This window comes from Atta colombica, unplaced genomic scaffold, assembly GCF_001594045.1.
Source record: "Atta colombica isolate Treedump-2 unplaced genomic scaffold, Acol1.0 scaffold12, whole genome shotgun sequence".
In the NCBI taxonomy this organism is placed as follows: Eukaryota; Metazoa; Arthropoda; class Insecta; order Hymenoptera; family Formicidae; genus Atta; species Atta colombica.
In genome coordinates, this window is record NW_017259206.1 from 4,178,939 (window position 1) to 4,195,725 (window position 16,787).

General features: G+C 33.8%; 2 protein-coding genes across 7 annotated transcripts in view; both read right to left on the bottom strand.

The window, feature by feature from the left end:
* Positions 1-588: 588 nt before the first annotated feature.
* On the bottom strand, positions 589-4,064 carry LOC108694280 (adenylate kinase). The gene is made up of 4 exons (XM_018203666.1): positions 3,732-4,064; positions 2,949-3,185; positions 2,694-2,861; positions 589-2,033 (listed from the first exon to the last, which is right to left on the bottom strand). Exons 1-4 carry the CDS (start codon positions 3,834-3,836, stop codon positions 1,806-1,808), a joined length of 738 nt encoding a protein of 245 aa, XP_018059155.1. The 5' UTR covers positions 3,837-4,064; the 3' UTR covers positions 589-1,805.
* A 4,713-nt stretch (positions 4,065-8,777) lies between these two features.
* LOC108694450 (guanine nucleotide exchange factor DBS-like) overlaps positions 8,778-16,787 on the bottom strand; it is a 30,002-nt gene continuing 21,992 nt past the window's right edge. For 4 of the 6 annotated variants that reach the window (XM_018203960.1, XM_018203962.1, XM_018203964.1 and 1 more), the window contains exons 3-17: positions 16,457-16,552; positions 16,257-16,371; positions 16,041-16,131; positions 15,698-15,928; positions 15,348-15,607; positions 14,797-15,031; positions 13,472-13,666; positions 13,222-13,398; positions 12,971-13,156; positions 12,146-12,481; positions 11,761-12,078; positions 11,492-11,689; positions 11,181-11,389; positions 10,901-11,099; positions 10,571-10,798 (exon numbers count right to left, since the gene is read on the bottom strand). In XM_018203960.1, the coding sequence (XP_018059449.1) occupies positions 10,571-10,798; positions 10,901-11,099; positions 11,181-11,389; positions 11,492-11,689; positions 11,761-12,078; positions 12,146-12,481; positions 12,971-13,156; positions 13,222-13,398; positions 13,472-13,666; positions 14,797-15,031; positions 15,348-15,607; positions 15,698-15,928; positions 16,041-16,131; positions 16,257-16,371; positions 16,457-16,552 (3,074 nt within the window). Of the gene's footprint in view, positions 10,799-10,900; positions 11,100-11,180; positions 11,390-11,491; positions 11,690-11,760; positions 12,079-12,145; positions 12,482-12,970; positions 13,157-13,221; positions 13,399-13,471; positions 13,667-14,796; positions 15,032-15,347; positions 15,608-15,697; positions 15,929-16,040; positions 16,132-16,256; positions 16,372-16,456; positions 16,553-16,787 lie in introns of all 6 variants that reach the window. The other 2 variants (XM_018203961.1, XM_018203965.1) reach the window with 2 other exon arrangements.

Here is a 16,787-nt window from a genome sequence, read left to right on the forward strand (position 1 = left end):
AAATGAAATTTAAAATGAGATTAAAATAAGCTCCATTTTGAAATTTCAAGAGGGCAACCGTAAGAAATAAGACCTGTTCTTTTTAGCTAAAGTTCTTACACGGTTCATCTTTTTTCACTTCACAAAGATCGGTATTCGTTATTCGTTCTTATTTTAAGACCTTAAGTAATGTTTTAAGATTGGTTATGTGACATCTCAAGATTGTACTTAAGATCGTAATTCGTCTTAAATATAAGAATCGATTATGAATACCATATACATATGATAAAAGTATAAACGTTTTAAAAATACTTCAAACGTTAATAATTGCAATATATATGCGACATATTTTCTGGTTTCTTTAGATAAATCCTCTGAAATATTGATATAATATTAATTGATAATTAAGAAAATTACCCTAATTTTCTAATTCACTAAGAGAAAATTAAAATTGAAATTTAATAGAATTATAAAATAAAAATTGAAATTTGATAGTTGAAAGAAATATTGTTTAAAAGTATCTACTATCTGCATGCTTTCTTATAAAAGATATTACATCTACAATTAAAATCATTATCAGTATAACTAAGATATCATAAAGATTTCACATGTGATTTATTCTAACTTGTACAGATTTACATTTGTCTTTCGGAAAATATTGAGATTTCGAGTTTTCGTGTAAATACATAGGACCAACCATATTGTACCAGGAAAAATATATCTATTTTATTTTTCTATGTAAAATAGATCTCTAATTTGCGTTGCATATTCTCCTAAAATCGTGCTTTTGAGAAGCAACTTCATATATGTTCTTTTATAAAATTATACATTAATTACTCTTGCAATTTCGATAATGTTGCTTTTAGCAACGTGAAGCGTAAGTTCGGATCTACAATAGATGATTTAAATCTTAAGCTGTAAGAAATTAACCAATTACCTCGATTGCGAGGAGAATACTCAATTGTGATTCGTCCATTTCTTATGGCTTAAAACTTAAAAACCTATTGTAAATCCGGACTAATAGAATCGTAGGCATCTGTCATGTTTACCATTAATTGTGGCAGTTAGACTTCATTATCATATTCAATCCCAGAATCCCACAATTAATTCAAAATTGTCATCTATTTTGAGACAATTGATTGATTTGTGTTTACGACTGTGTTGCAAAAGATGTTGGCATTTTGAAAATTTTACAGTTAATTTTTTTTTAATTTCCAAGAATATAAATCACAAGATAAGTCAATTGCATTGAATATTAAAAATAACATAATATCAAAACTTATTGTGCGCATATGTAAATAGTGCATGGTCGCCGTGTGTATGTTCCTCGTCGTTGTTTCACATATTTTAATCTGATAAACTCTCGTGACAGAAGAAAAATAAAAATATATTGAGATATATAAGTCTATCTCAATAATCAGATATGAAATAGACAATATCACGTGAAAATATGATAACAAAGAATTGGAATACTCTTTAACGACTATGTACAAATGTATCTGCTTCTTTTCTAAGTTAATATAATAAGCATTATTTTACATTCTTAACATCAATAGATCATGTGTTTAATCCATGATAGCACCTCTCTAGAATATGTCTGTCTATAAAATACTGCTACATATCTTCGTTTTATTGCCACGAAACATATCTTTTACAGTGATTCTTGTAAACGTGACGTCATGTTATTGACAATGAAATTAATATGAAGACCATGATGAAGATGTTTTTGAAACATTATTTTAACATGTTTGCAATCTCTATTTCTTTCAAGAACCAATCCTATAAGAAGAAAGAACATCTTTGAAAATATTTCTGTTGGCAGTGTTCTAGAAAAATCTGCTGAAGAAGCCCTTTTTTTTGGTAGATTTCAGAAAGATCTGGTCGATGTCCTTAAAAACTTTTTCGGCAGATTGGGCGGCATTAATGTAGTAATGAATTCCTTGTAGAGCATAATAGTCAACGAGAGGTGCAGTTTGTGTGTGATATGTAGCCAATCGTTTTTTCAGAGCTTCCTCGTTATCATCAGATCTTTTGATCAAAGGTTCCCCGGTGATCTATCAACATATAAAGAAAGATTATATCTCGTCCTGGACTTTAATTGAACTGCACAATGTATTCAAATATGTAATCATCTCATTTTTGCATATGTATTTATCATCGAAAACATGCTATTACACGTTATCTCCGGTAGAGATATATTTATCAAAATCCATATAAGGGTCACAGTATGTCGCTAAGCTTATCTTTTTTATTAGCACTTTGCGAGTGCAATAATTTGCAGCGGTTAAAAAATATTTTTCCAAGTTATGTTATGTAAAAAGTCTCTACAGCATGAAATTGCACAAAAGTTGTAGCAACATCATGTTGCAGCAATATTGCAAAGAATTTGCAGCGATATTGCTGCAAATTCTGTGCTATATGGAAGTTGATCATTTTTTTACTAAAAATTAATTAATCAATGTGCACTTTGCTTTCTATCTCTTGCTTTTTACCTCTTGCCATTTTTCTCTTGGCGATTATTTAATCGAAAATCATATTTCTTGTCACTATTGTTTTGTCTTTTCCGAGGCTCGTTAGTTTTTATTTCAGGCGATAGAAAACAAAGAAACAAGAGATAAAAAGTGATAGATTTCTCTAGAAATAGGCATGAGGTAAAAAAGCAAAAAACAGAAGCAAAGAATACTAGATTAGCTTTAAAGCTTTTTGTTACTTACATCATCCTTCATGGGAACTTTGGGGGGAGCAAACTCTTCGTGATAAGATCTTCCGCTGGCCAGATGTATCAACCTGCCTGTGATTCTTCTGATCAATAATTTGTCTTCAATACCGAACTCAATCACGGCATCAAGTTTTGTTTTCCTCGTGTTGAGCATTTCGTCAAGCTGTACAACAAGAAGTAATTAAACACAGTTAATTAAACATTTCAGCTTCTTTTTATAAAGTGTAATATGTTTTGCTTGGTTGCTTACTTTCTCCGCTTGAGGTACACTCCTTGGAAAGCCATCCAGTAAAAAACCACGTTTGCATTCAGGCTTCTCTAAATTGTTCTGGATCATGCTGACCACCAAGTCATCGCTGACTAATTTGCCTTCGTCCATTATTTTTTTAATTTGAACTCCAAGGGCAGAACCAGAGTTGACCTCGGCCCTCAGCATATCGCCGGTGGACAGATGACATACGCAATATCTGTCTTTGAATAGTGGGGCCTGAAATAATCATTCAACATTTTGCAATTGCAATTAAGCATTATATAGCCAGGTGTGTATGTAAGACGTAGTATGATTTAAATAAATTCATTACAAGTGATAAATAAAATCATAACAATATCTTTACGATATATTATTATATACGATATATGACTTCTGTGTTCTACCTGAGTAATAAACTTTGGAATATCTTTGATTTTGATTAAAGATTAAAAAGTTATTTATAAAAAGTTATTTATTACAATAAATATATATTCAATAACATATTTCTAAGCTCAACTACACATAAAAATAAATATAAATGATGACGAGAAATTTATATCCATATTTTTGACATTGACAAATGTCTTTGACGTTGACAAATATTATATATGACATTGACAAATAACTGACAGAACAGATTGGTACCAAGCAGCACTATCTTTCTAATTTTATTCACTCAATTAGATCATCTGTGAGATTCATTATCACATCAAAGAGCGATAAGTAGTTCATCTGGAAAAAACAAATGAAGCGTGAATTTTTATAGACGCAAAAGGAAAATACCTGAGTGCCCTTGCCGCTACCGGGTGGTCCCAATAGAACGGCGTTAATCCCACTCGACGGGGTCTCGAGCTTTTCCTTTAGCACTACGTTTGTTTGCGGCGGCATATTTTATGATATTATCTTATTAATGGGATGAAAATTCGCGTGGTTATGTCACAGTCGTCACAGTTACTTCCGCGGCAACGTTATCACATTCGTCAAGGAAGCCGCAATTAATAACACGGTGTTATCCGTCACTGTTCGTCACTACAAGTGAATGTTGGAACATCCTTTCGAAACACACGACTTGATGCAAGATGCGTGCGTAAGCAAATCGGCGGTGAATATTTGGCCTTAGCTCAATACGCGGCACACCACATCTGTCGACAATCGCAAGAAACGGTATCATCGGCTTGTCGATTTAAACTACTGCAGGAAATATCGCATCGATAAGATAAAAATATAAAATGTAAAAAATATAAAACAAATATTTATTTATATATTTATAACTTTGTCTTTTCGATAAAGCATAAAAAATGACGAAAAGACATCGTTTTTTAAGATTGTCCTTTCAGCAAAACGAAGACATTTTTTTAATTTTGTTGAAAAGGCAACTTAAAAAAACATCTTTTCGTCATCTTTCTGATTATCAACAAAATTTCGCAAAGTAAAAAGATTAGGGTGCCGAGTAGCTCACCGCTCAATGCGATTGAGGGCACAAGAATTGTTGTACTACTTATTTAGGCTACGTTCCAAAACTTCCTTTCCGAGGAAAATTTTACTCGATATATATATGGTACACGTACTATACTAGTATATACACTAGTATATATAGAGTAAAATCTTCTTCGGAGAGGAAGTTTTGGAACGTAGCCCTAGAGACTTAAATTGTAGACATAAGTAATGCACAAGCTTTGACGCCCAGCAAACGAGAAATGGATTAAAATGGAATGAAATTTTTTTCTATCCGAATGCGTATTTTAAATGGCGAATACTTTTTTTGGATTTAATTAGATTCAATTGAATGCAAAACTGCAATTCAATTGAATTGAAAAACTCCATTTTCTATTCAAAATTTTGAATTAAATAGTATTCACAATGCACAGAAAAAACTAATATTTATTTTCAGATTGAAAGGCATACAGATATGCTCTATGCAATTCCTATAAATGAATAAAAATGCATTCAGGATTGAAAAGCATTCATTTTAACATTCGTGAATTAATATTTCTGAAAATCTGAATTCATTTCAATTCATTTCAATCCATTCTCGTTTGCTGGGCATATGATTTATTGCCGTCTCTTGGAGACACGGTAATAAATTGTACGTGAAAGCTTGTGTTGTGTTATTTATGTCTACAATTTAGTCTAAGGTCCAGTTGTTTCAAGTTTTTAGTAAATTTTACCTGTTGGGTAAATAGCAAGATTACTCAATTACATGCGCAGATTGCCAGATTTACCTAACAGGTAATTTTTAAAAACAGGTAAAAATTTACCAAAAGGTGAAACAACTGGCCCTAAGACTCGTGATTGTGAATCTGAATTCGATCCCATCTGCACCCCAGTTAGAAATGATAACGGAATCGACATCAATTTGATGTCAATTCCATTATCATTTCTGATTGTGCGATCTTTCGCGTTTGCCGTTCGGATTCGGCGTTAAACTGATATATATTCGCTGATATTAGTTGCTCTCTTATTTACACACAAATGAAACTGAGTAAAGTGAGCTGAGCTATTTTATACTCAGATTAACATTACTACTTGCTTACTTTGGTAAAAAATTATCACATGTCAACACAGGTTCATAAGTCACGTCAGTTTGAAGTGAGTTTACGAGACTCACTAAAGCACACGGACTCGATTTTGTGATTATGAATAACAACTCAGTTGAATTTCACTTGTCAGAATGTAAAAGGAATGCGCATTCAACTGAGTTATGACGTCACAAGTGAGAAAATCGTTGTAAATGGAAAGCAACTATTATATTAGTTATAAATATAGCGCTGAAGTCATGCATTTATTTAATTATATCATAGATATCAGTAAGTGCAAAAAATAACATCTCACAATGGGGCAAGTAGCCTTGCACTAAATTTCCAGATATGTGGAAAGGTATATCTGAATATATCTGGAATTTAATGCAGGGGAGATTGCTAATATATTGATGTTATTTTTTGCATTTATTGATGGATCTTTTGATATAATTGAATAAATTAAAAAATAATATATTTAATTAGTAGATCGATGTTATACCCTTTAAAATGAACCAATATAATGCATAACTTCAGCGCTTATAACTATACTTATAACTGATGTAATCATCAGCGAATATATTTACTGTTTGTTCTTCAATAATAATGTACTGTTATGCTTTTAGAGATTATAATTTCTATTTAATTTGTAGGAAATTATAATCTCTAAAAGTGAATCAGTCAATTATTACTGAAAAAGTATATAAATATTCATATATAAAACAGTATATAAATATTCATATATAAAATATAATTATTAAATTACATATATAATAGATATATTAGGTGTAGTAAAAAGAAATTCATTATTTTTCCATTCAATTTCATGCAAAAATAATAATTTCTTTTTACTACACCCAATATGTTACAATATATATGATCGTAATATCAAAATTAATTTGACTGCATGAAGAGAAGATTATTAATGTGACAAAAGATATCTTAACAGCATTTTAATAATTATTTTCAACTAAAAATATTGCGATAATTCTTCACAGAATTTCTTATGAAAAAAAAAATTCCGATATTCAGATAAAAAATTCAGATATGGCAAACAAGATCTAAATTATCAAATTAAATACAAAAATTATAAAAATGTAAGAATATATTGATAATCATTGATGATAATAATTTATAATTAGCTTCTCAAGCGGGCGTTTTGTCAGCTAACTATTGAAGACGACAAAAAGCGGCGGGGTTTGCCAAGAACAAGAGAGCTGAAGCTTTTGCTGCTGATTCTGTTTCAAATTCTTGCATTTAATGTTCCCGTTTAGTATTGCAGATACTTATACAAATTTTGACAAATGATTGTTCGCAAGGATGCTCTCGGACACAAGTTGAAAAACAAAACTCCTGTGACACGCTTGAATGCATGAATGAAACGATCAAATGCATAAAAATCGCGGTGTTCCTTCTTCGAAGAAGATAAAGAAGATGGGTGTCAATCAAAAGTGTGTGATCGTTTCTCGCTACTTGGTAATCGCATTTCCGTTCGTACACGAAGGATTTATCCAAACGAATTCATTTACGTTTTTATGTAACGCAGAATTCGATCTAAATAGAAAATTCCGTCGATCAATTTAAGCTCGAGCGATTCTTTTGCATCCTGTATAAAAATATCGCTTCTGAGAGCTTCCAAGAAATCCCTCTCTCGCGAGGAATTAAGACTACACCTACGATTACAATCGCAGATTGCACATAAAAAAAATTATAAAAAGCTCAAAGAAAAGATCGCATTTTCCGAAGAAGTAATCGAAAGAAGAGAAAGCGTACACAACGACCGTTAAGTACAGTCGGCGAGAAATGATCGCGTAAACGCGAATGTAATGCAAATAGGAGAGATTTCGGCAACCTCTTTGTTACATGTTATATGCAAAAATAGATTTACTATCACCCTCTTGCGACGAGAGAAACCGTCCATTTAAGGAAATCGCGACCGAAACGTCGAACTCCCGCGTTTCTTCTTCTTCTTCTTCTTCTTCTTCTTTTCTCCCCCAAAAGATTGCACCTACGTTTACGCGATCTTTGTCAGGGTTGTCACAAATTCTTTACTCTAAAATTCCATAACTTTTTCTTGATTTCCAGACAAAATTTTATCATTTTCTTTGAAGCTTTCAATACTTTGAATTTTTTTGTATTTTCGTCCTAATTTGGAAACCATCAAATATTTGTTGAGAGAGCAATTTAACATAAATAGCAATATAAATTATTGTTAATGTTGCTGACATTGCTTTCAATTTTTTAATTGTTAAATTAATAAGTATTCCAAAACTCCAAATAATGTAGATACGTATATAAAACTTCTTTTATTTTCCAGAAAAATGCAAAATTCCCTGACTTTCCTAATTTCCCTGATTTCGAGTTTTGTGACAACTCTGTTTATTAATATCATGATTCCAACTACGGCGAGAGATTCATTCGCAGAAACCTATTTCAATTTGTTCTGGTGGTCGCCGAGGAAAGTATCGCTTCTTCGGTCATGTTTTATCATGTTTTATCATGAATTATTGTTATATAAACGAACGCATTGTCATGCATCCTCCAACAGCGGGTATATAATTATTGTCTATGTATATATGTATGTGTATGCGTGTATACATATACATGTGTATATTTATAGATTCTACAAAAAACGCTTGCATGTTTAAATATCACCTTGGCTTGGTCGCTTTTTAATCGCGATTTACATAGATGAGGAATCGCTCGCAAGATCCACGAACAACTTCCGGCGAAGGTGACAATTTGCGGAAACGTTCGCGAACAATAAATACAATGAGCGGCATTTTATTATTTTTTTCGAGTTAAACTGTTATCAATGTCTTTTCTTTATACAGAATCGTAAAAAAAAAAAAAACGAAATCGACCGCACATTCGTTCGATATCGCAACGCAAAGCGGACGCATCGAGAAAACGTATCATGTTAAACTAACATTGCTCGTTTGATTGAAATTTTATGGTCAATATAAGGACGGCGTACAACTGGATGAATACACGTAGATGTATTACAATTCTAAGTGCAACTGAGGAGACGTGGAAAATAACAGACATGGTGAAGAAGAAATACCGTGCTTGTACGATCGGAGTTGCAAGTTGTGCAAAACGCAAGTTGCCCGACAAGAAACGAACTCACATATACTTGATCTAAGATTTACACAATCGTAAAATTTGCGTAAGTTACGCAATAGCTCTCTCAACGTATCACATTTACATCAATTGTAAATCAGTCCGAAGCAGCTTGAGCCAGTATAAATCATCGTAACTTTCTTATTGCGATATAAATAATTGTCTACTCTCAATAAATATAGCTAATAAATATCTAATAAATATCGATAACTCTGTACAAATAAAAATTATAATTAATAACTCGGATTATAAATACTAAAGCAGAGACTCATGTAGGCTATAAGAATAAAAGTTGCGATCATGTCCTTTTGCGTATCATAGGAGCGGACACAATTAACGCACGCGATATCGAAAAGAAAATCATAGCGATCGGGATGATCCCTCTTAAATTATGTTATCCGTATTCGTACAAACGTTTCAGTACAAATGATACTATTATACATTGTCGTATATATCATAATGGAGACTTATGAAATTGGTGGGTTACGAAATCCGCTAAAAGATTGCTTATTGTATAATCCTAAAGTATATATTATGCATTAAGATTTTTATCGGTATCAGATATTGCATGTTACTTGGTGTTAACCGTTTAGTCTCCTAGAAAATTTGTGTACACGTTGTATATGATTCTTTGAACCCTCTCTGTCCCATCACCTACCACCGCACATTACTCTCCCGAAACGAATGGTTCACATATAGTGATAGTAACATCTCAAGCTTATATTTGGTCGCAATGACTCATCAACAATATATCTAACGTCCTAAGAGAATGGCATAATATTAATTAAACGTCTCTTTCTCTGCAGGTGTTTACAATGATTAGTTTGTAGAAGCATCGGTCTAATAGTTTCTTTTATCACACGTTTTTTCCCCTTTTTCAAAGGCTCGAGGATTTATCTTAGCGAATATTTTATATTTCAATCCTCGGAAGCAAATTCTATATTTCAATTCTCGAAAAACAAAATATTTAGGATACTCTTAAAGCCCGTAAAACTGCGCTAAATTGTACTATTCGGTTGTTAACGATGCATCTAGGGTTCTATCTAAGAACTCTAAGCCAACATATGATGATACTTAACTGACGCGATCGACGGCAACGCGATCGTTATTTAATTACTCGCGACACCGTAAAATACACCGAGCAAGGATAAGATTGTTTATCGGATTCGTCCTGTCGGCAAATGAAGTTACGCGTGTCATCGACAAAACGCTGTGGACGAAAATGTCACGCGTCTTCCTTCCTTTCTCTTTCTTATAACAATATTAAACTTTGGAATAATCGCATACAGCCGATATTTGATTACTCGGGTCGCAAGTAGAACTATCATTTATAGAATATGCTTACATATTTCTTCATGCAAATTCTTTTTAAAATTATAAGTAACCTAACGCGAGGACGCGTCCATTTAACGTCAGAGTTGTGTCTCTTCCTTCCTTCTGAGTACGACATGTGCATCGTTATTATTAGAAATTGTAGTGATTGATACGAGATCGTCTCGTAATCCATTGTGCGTGTGCACGTACATATCCTGACTTAATTCAATGCTACATTTTGTACAATTCAGTAAATGTCGAAAACGAGCTCTTCCAATTTGATGCAATTGCAACAACTTGTTCAATCACCGTTTACAGTGCGATTATCGTGAAATGTCAAGTATCTTGTTCCATTTTATCTTCCTCTCGTTATGCATTATAAAATCCCCCTGAACGTAAAAATCCTATTCAACTTAACGTTTCTCGCAAACGCAAAAGCGTCACTCAACAAGCCTTGTATATGCTGTATTACTGCGTAAGAAAGGTACACAAAATGACGCAACTCATCATTTCGTTTAAATGTAAAAGATTTCCAAAAATCGTTCGCTATTTAGGAAAATCCTTGAGATATCGAACGATGGATATCTCTCTAATGCGACCGCAGAGGTCTCCAGAGACGAGCAAAGATCTAACACACTAGCGGGTTCTCTAGTGTGTTAGTCGCCTGTTTCATATAGTCTCTTGACTATTCACCGACTGCGAACTGCGTGATGTTTTCCGACTGATCGGTTCCAAGTATGCCGCGGGTGCCCAGCCCTCCACGCCGCTGCCGATCAGTTTAACGAACCACCAGCCGGCACAGCCAACTTTGAGAAGCTCTAAAGTATCACCCTCGCGCATTGTGACTTCAGACTGCCCTACCGCGCAATAATCGGCCAATGCCACATACCTTCCACCCTACGATCATGAGACAAATGCATTTACTTATCAAAAAGAAAAAATACTTTAGTCCAAGACATCGTCTCGGCGTTTAAATTTTTCAACGAAGAAAATACTTACAGGTGCCGGTCCCGGACTGTCGCCAAATGCGTCCTCGTCATCCGTATTGCTATTTTCCGAACTCCACGCTGCATCCTCCTCCGTGGATTGCGACACGTCAGTCATGTGAGAGATTACGCTGTTGCTGTCAACGGATAGTGTTCGCAAAGATCCCGATATACTACCTTGAGCTTCCCACGAGATAGTTTGTCTCAAGGGTCTTTGGAAGAAGAAAAAGTGATGAAATATTCCAAGGAATGGAATGTATACATATTATTAATTTTTAGCAAAAATCACATACTTATGATTGGATTTTCCAAGAGCTGAATTCTGTTTGCCTTTAAGTTCGGCTAGTTGGGACATCAGAACCCCTTTAATATGACGCACCCAGGATTGCTTCACATCGATGCTTGGCGCTTGTATCGTGTGCACCTCAGCTCTACCTTGTAACCATATCTCGAATCGTCTGGCGTCGCCTTTCACTGACTCCGTTAAACCAATCTGGGACATCTGCATTAAATAAAATTACAAATTATTTAAATATGATTAAATGTAAATTATTTAAATATGATTAAATAGAAAGATAAGTAAAATTTTAAAATTGAAAAATACCTTCAAATATCTTTTAAAATGATACGTGGCTTTGTCGTGAGCTTGAGGTTTGCTGTGCTTACAAAATATCAGAGCTTTTTCGTATAAGAAAATATGTCGCTGAGATGGTTTTAGTCGCAACAGTCGCTCCCGTTTACTACTGCTCCAGACACTAAATGAGCCTTGTAACAATAATTCACCTTGTGCACTCAAATCGCCCTATAAATGTAGAGATACAATAAGAAATAAAATACAATAAATCGCGACAAAAATAAAGCCAAGATGCTTACTCCAAACCCTGTTATCGCAGTTTGATGCATGCTGTCATTAACGCATTTTAACACAACTAACATGCAATCCAGCGCTTCCTGTAACTCGGTGCAACACGAAGGTTCGTCGCTATATTTTAATAAATCTTTTAACAACAACTGGTACTTAGTAATTCGCTGAACAGGTTTGAGAAGGTAGGCAGCGAGCGGCAGTTTGTGACCAAGCTTCTGCTGGCAAGCTGCAAGAAACTGTGGCTCGCTTTGTATTTGTTCACGCAATCTTTCAGATCGCGTAATGTTTTGACAATAGTAACTGTATAATCTAAAGAACATCTCGCGCTAAAAATATAAATAAAATTAGTATTTAAACAGACATGGCATGTACATATAAGTAGGTGTAACTCACCCTTTGAACAAAGCACAAAGCGACGAGCTCCGTATTCGAAATGCAGTTCTCCAAATCCCTTAAAAAGGTCTCCCCATGAAAAATATAAATATCCTCTAAATTTCCAAACAACACGTCCGCTTTTCCAACTAGTGCAGCGGGTATCAAATGAATTATCGCCTCGTTTGTCATTTCCATCTTGTAGCCTTTAATAATCGAGCCAAGTTCTGCGACATAGATTCGCTCAGTTTCTACGAGTTCGGTCAAAACGTGGCCGCGCTTTAAGCGTAAAGCTTCAACGTCTCGAGGTTCGCTTTCCGGCGACGAAGACTCTCCCTCTATAGGACTCATCTCCATCTTAAATAAATAAAATTTATATGTGTACAAAAAATTTATAAAATGAAATAACATACAATAGAACTTCGTTCTATTTTCCTTCTTTATCCAAACATATTGAAAGACAAGACAGTTGCAATAACCAAATGGTCCGATAATAGAGGCTCATTATTTCTTCTACCAGCACCTATTAATTCCGATAATAAGAGCTAATTTCAGATAACTGAAGTCGAGCACGTCAAACTCTTGTTATCTGAACTACATCGCTGTAGTTGCAAAAAATTATGTATAATAGAAATTTGTTTATCTGCCTTCCATTTATATGAACAAGTTCGTGATTAGTTCGTGCTCAGTTCCAAATATACAACGTCGCAATTCGGATAATAAGAGCTCTGCAGCTACAAATTAATACATTTGGAACTAATCACAAACTTATTCGTATAAATGGAATTCTATTGTATCTATCTATATAATTTTTCAAATAATTTACAAATAAGAAAGGAAATTTACCTTTGGCATGGTATTAGCTTTTTTGAGGATTCTGCCAGACTTTACGGTTTGAGGCAGTGATTGTAAGGGTTTGACTGGTTCTGGAGTAACGGTTTGTACTGGTCTGGCTGGTTTAATCAATTGTTGTTTTAGTGCCATTATTCTCTTGTCGCACATCAAAGATACATCTTCTATCCTTTGCAGAACCTATGAAACAGATTTCGTATCAAGGATGTATATCTTACGATAAGAAATCTCTCAGAAATACATACTTGTGTGATGAGTGCTTTAGTTTCCGGCATCACAGAATCCTGGAAGATACATCGAGGATGATGAAATTCCTCCGCGGCTTCAATCAATTGTTGCAGTTCTTGGAGCGCCTGATCCGGTAGCGTGGTGCTATTCTGCGACGCTAGTAATTCTATCCCTCGCGTACACCAAATATTAGCCTAATTAATTAACAAAGAATTAATTCTTTTATCGGAAGAAGAGCAAGTAAATCTGAACGCAAGTTGAACGCACCTTATCTATACGCTCCATAAGTTCCCTGCACTTGGTCAACATAAGGAGTCGTCTCTCGAGTCTCTGACTGAGAATAGTACAGACTCTCTGCAACTCCACGCATTTGGGTTCCACAACGTCCGCTGGGCACTGATGCCTGCCGGACAATAGCTGTTGACCAGCGGATATCACCTCCTCTGCGCGATCTATGTCTCCCTATAAACACATGTAATTACATTTATGCACGATAACGCGATTAGATGTCGATATATAAATGAAAGTGCTACGAACAACCATGGCATGTTTCTTAGTCTCATTAAATCGTCTAGAAAGAAAAGTTCTCGTAAAAGAAACAAAAATACACTATTATATATGCGTGCAATGCAGAGATCGAGAAATCATAATGATAGTCACATTCTCAAAAGTCATCGTGCCAGTGATCGGACATGAATCAAATCTCCACCGGTTTTCTGATGACACTTATGCGTGCATTTCAACTAAAAGAAGTAAGAAAACGAAATAAGATATTAGCTTAAACGGTAAATAACGAGTAATCAAAATTTAATTCATGTAGCGTCTACGAAATACTTGTCGAAACGTAACGTTTTCTATTTCAGTCCAACACATAATAAGTATAAGACTGAGACATATATAAATGCTAAGATATCAAAATCTCTGTGTCTCAAAATGTATTACAGAAGTCTATTACAGAATACATGTATGTTAAGTGGATTGCTTACCAAGACCCAAATCCACATGGTATGCAACAAATAGGACTATCGACAAAATGAGGAAAGCGGTGCAAAGTAACATTTGTGCATGATGTGCGTTATATATGTTACTGCTGGTAATCATGTTCAAACCAGAATTACGTGTTACATATAAACATGATGATAGATATTTAAATTTCTAGCATAATCATGATTTCATAATAATCATATCAACATGATTCAACATAATCAAGTATAATCTTGTATTTCTATCTCGGAATTTGTATTTCTATTACGGAATTTATATCGCAAAAAGAGAAATAGTTTCATAATGAATAAAAAAAGTACTAGTTTGAATGCAATGTGTACATTCTATGTCTATCCAAAGTTCAAAATTAGCAATATTGTTAAATTGCTTTCACTAACAACAAGTCATCGTATAATCATATTACTTTCATATAATAGGCCTTTATAATTCTTTAGAGAGAGCTTTATCTTTCAACAAATTCTTTTATTTGAAAATCCAATTTGTTCCGATTTTTGTTAGATATTTCATCAATAAAATGATCAAATATATTAATTCAATATATATATATATATAATAATATCTCGAAAAAATTAAAAAATATCACGTACTCTGCATATTCGCTGAAACGCCGATGTATCGTGCAATAATTGCTCCACTCTTGTTTGCGTCTCGCCGACTTCCGTCATTTCTTCTGCCGCCTTTAAATGCTGATCTAATGTCGCTTGCAATTCTCGAAAATCTTGCTCGAATTGTCGCAGAGCCAGACAGTGTCTCAAACGTGAACTATGATGCGACCAAAACAAGTCGAAAGTTCGTTCAGTTTCCTCCAACTGAACAAGTAGTCTGAAATTAAATTAAAATGTAAAAATTAAAATATATTCAACATTCAATATTATAATAGTCAAAGAATTTTCTTTTCTTTTTAGATTTTCTTATTTTCTTATTAAGACGCATTTCCACTGAAGGTAATGGCGTCGATCGACAAACTAGTTCTTCTTCTTTTTTTGTAAAAGAAAAAGTTGGCACGATTACTTTCTGAAGACGAACTTTTTAGATTAGATTTTTTATTAGATTAATTAAGTCGAATAAAAGCAATTGATTTGTAAATTATTTCGTCAAATTTATTACTAATTATCGATTTCTTTTTTCATTTTTTTACCTCTCTACTGCAGCAACATTTCCTAATCTGTCGGCCGTTCCTTTTCCTGTCAGCTGCCGTACACTATCCAAAAGAGCTTCTCCGTGCCTAGCAGCGCTGAGTATTTCTTCTTTTAACTCGTTATACTCAGCTTGTTGCTGCGACAATAATGTTGTCGTAGCTAGAGTGTTATTAGGAAATTCCACTTCGGCCAAACGTCGCGTGAAAGAGTCCAACGCGAGGGACACGTCCTGCGTCATCGATGAAAACTTTTCCAAACTCTGCACAAAGAGAGTAACATGAAAATTTATTAATACAAAATGCACAAGTTAATTTCACCCAATATCGTTAAATTTGTTTCACATATTTACAATTCTGTTTTGTATCCAAGTATGATGGCAATATGGTAAATCGCCGCCGAGTTGCTCGGTAAGCTGTTCCTTCTCTATGAACTCGTGTAGCTCGGCGACGTTAGCTAAGAAAATAACTCTAAACTTGAAATCCTCCCGAAATAATTTATTCGATACTTCCGAAATGGCCTTTTGTAAAAATCCAACGGGTCGTAGTACATATGCGACGTGTACTAAGCCAGGAAAAAATGCCTGGAAAAAAAGCATACAATAAAGACTTGATGATAAGAATAATTATTCTCAATTTCAATCTAAATTTTTGACAGAAGTATGAATTATTATACGATACATTGAATGCACTTACTGAAATTTTTAGAAGTACCGTTTTCACTGAATTCCACTTGTCGTTTCTCCGATCAATTATTAAATGAAATCCAAGATCAGCTTCCTGCAGCCTAGATGATAAAGTTTAAAAAATACGAATGTAATCTAATTTAATTCAGAAAATGGTTTAACACAAAAAGAGAAACAAAAATCAGGTATAAATTAATCGCGTTGAACTAATCGGCTGTATTCTTACGTTGGCACAGAAGTAAGATACAGCATAAGACGCTGATAGTCCAAATCAGTCAAGTTATGAAAATTGCCATTATCTGGAAATGTGATTATAGGACATCCTTCTCGCGTTTTTCCTCCTGAAAAGAAATAAGAGAGCTATTTAAAAACACTAATTGACGGAAGTAAAATCTCAGAGCAGCTTATAGCATTTTAGACATTTACCAGCAATAATAGCGTATTGTGCTTGGAGAAGGTCTGCGACGTCTCGAACTGCCAAATCTCCGTTTTCTATCTCGCCTGTCATACTCTCTACATCTTCTGAAACCAAATATGTTACCCTTTTCATTATGACTATCATCAATATCATCAATATTTTTAAGAATATATTCTAGATTTTTTTTTTATATCGTTGCTATTTAAATTAATAATTCATAATAAATTCCTTAAATTAATAAAAAATATACATTTTAAATTTAAAAATTACTTAATAAACAGTATAATATAGTTAGAAATTAATTAAAAATCACTATTTCATTTTTATATATTTAAATAT

What these genes read in the sequence shown, in the direction of transcription:
- LOC108694280 (XM_018203666.1), bottom strand. Translation starts at nt 3,836, where the DNA reads ATGCCGCCGCAAACAAACGTAGTGCTAAAGGAAAAGCTCGAGACCCCG. An exon ending in GTAGCGGCAAGGGCACTCAG is followed by an intron (nt 3,186 to 3,731) that starts GTATTTTCCTTT and finishes TGATTATTTCAG; the next exon opens with GCCCCACTATTCAAAGACAG. An exon ending in AAGTTCCCATGAAGGATGAT is followed by an intron (nt 2,034 to 2,693) that starts GTAAGTAACAAA and finishes ATATGTTGATAG; the next exon opens with ATCACCGGGGAACCTTTGAT.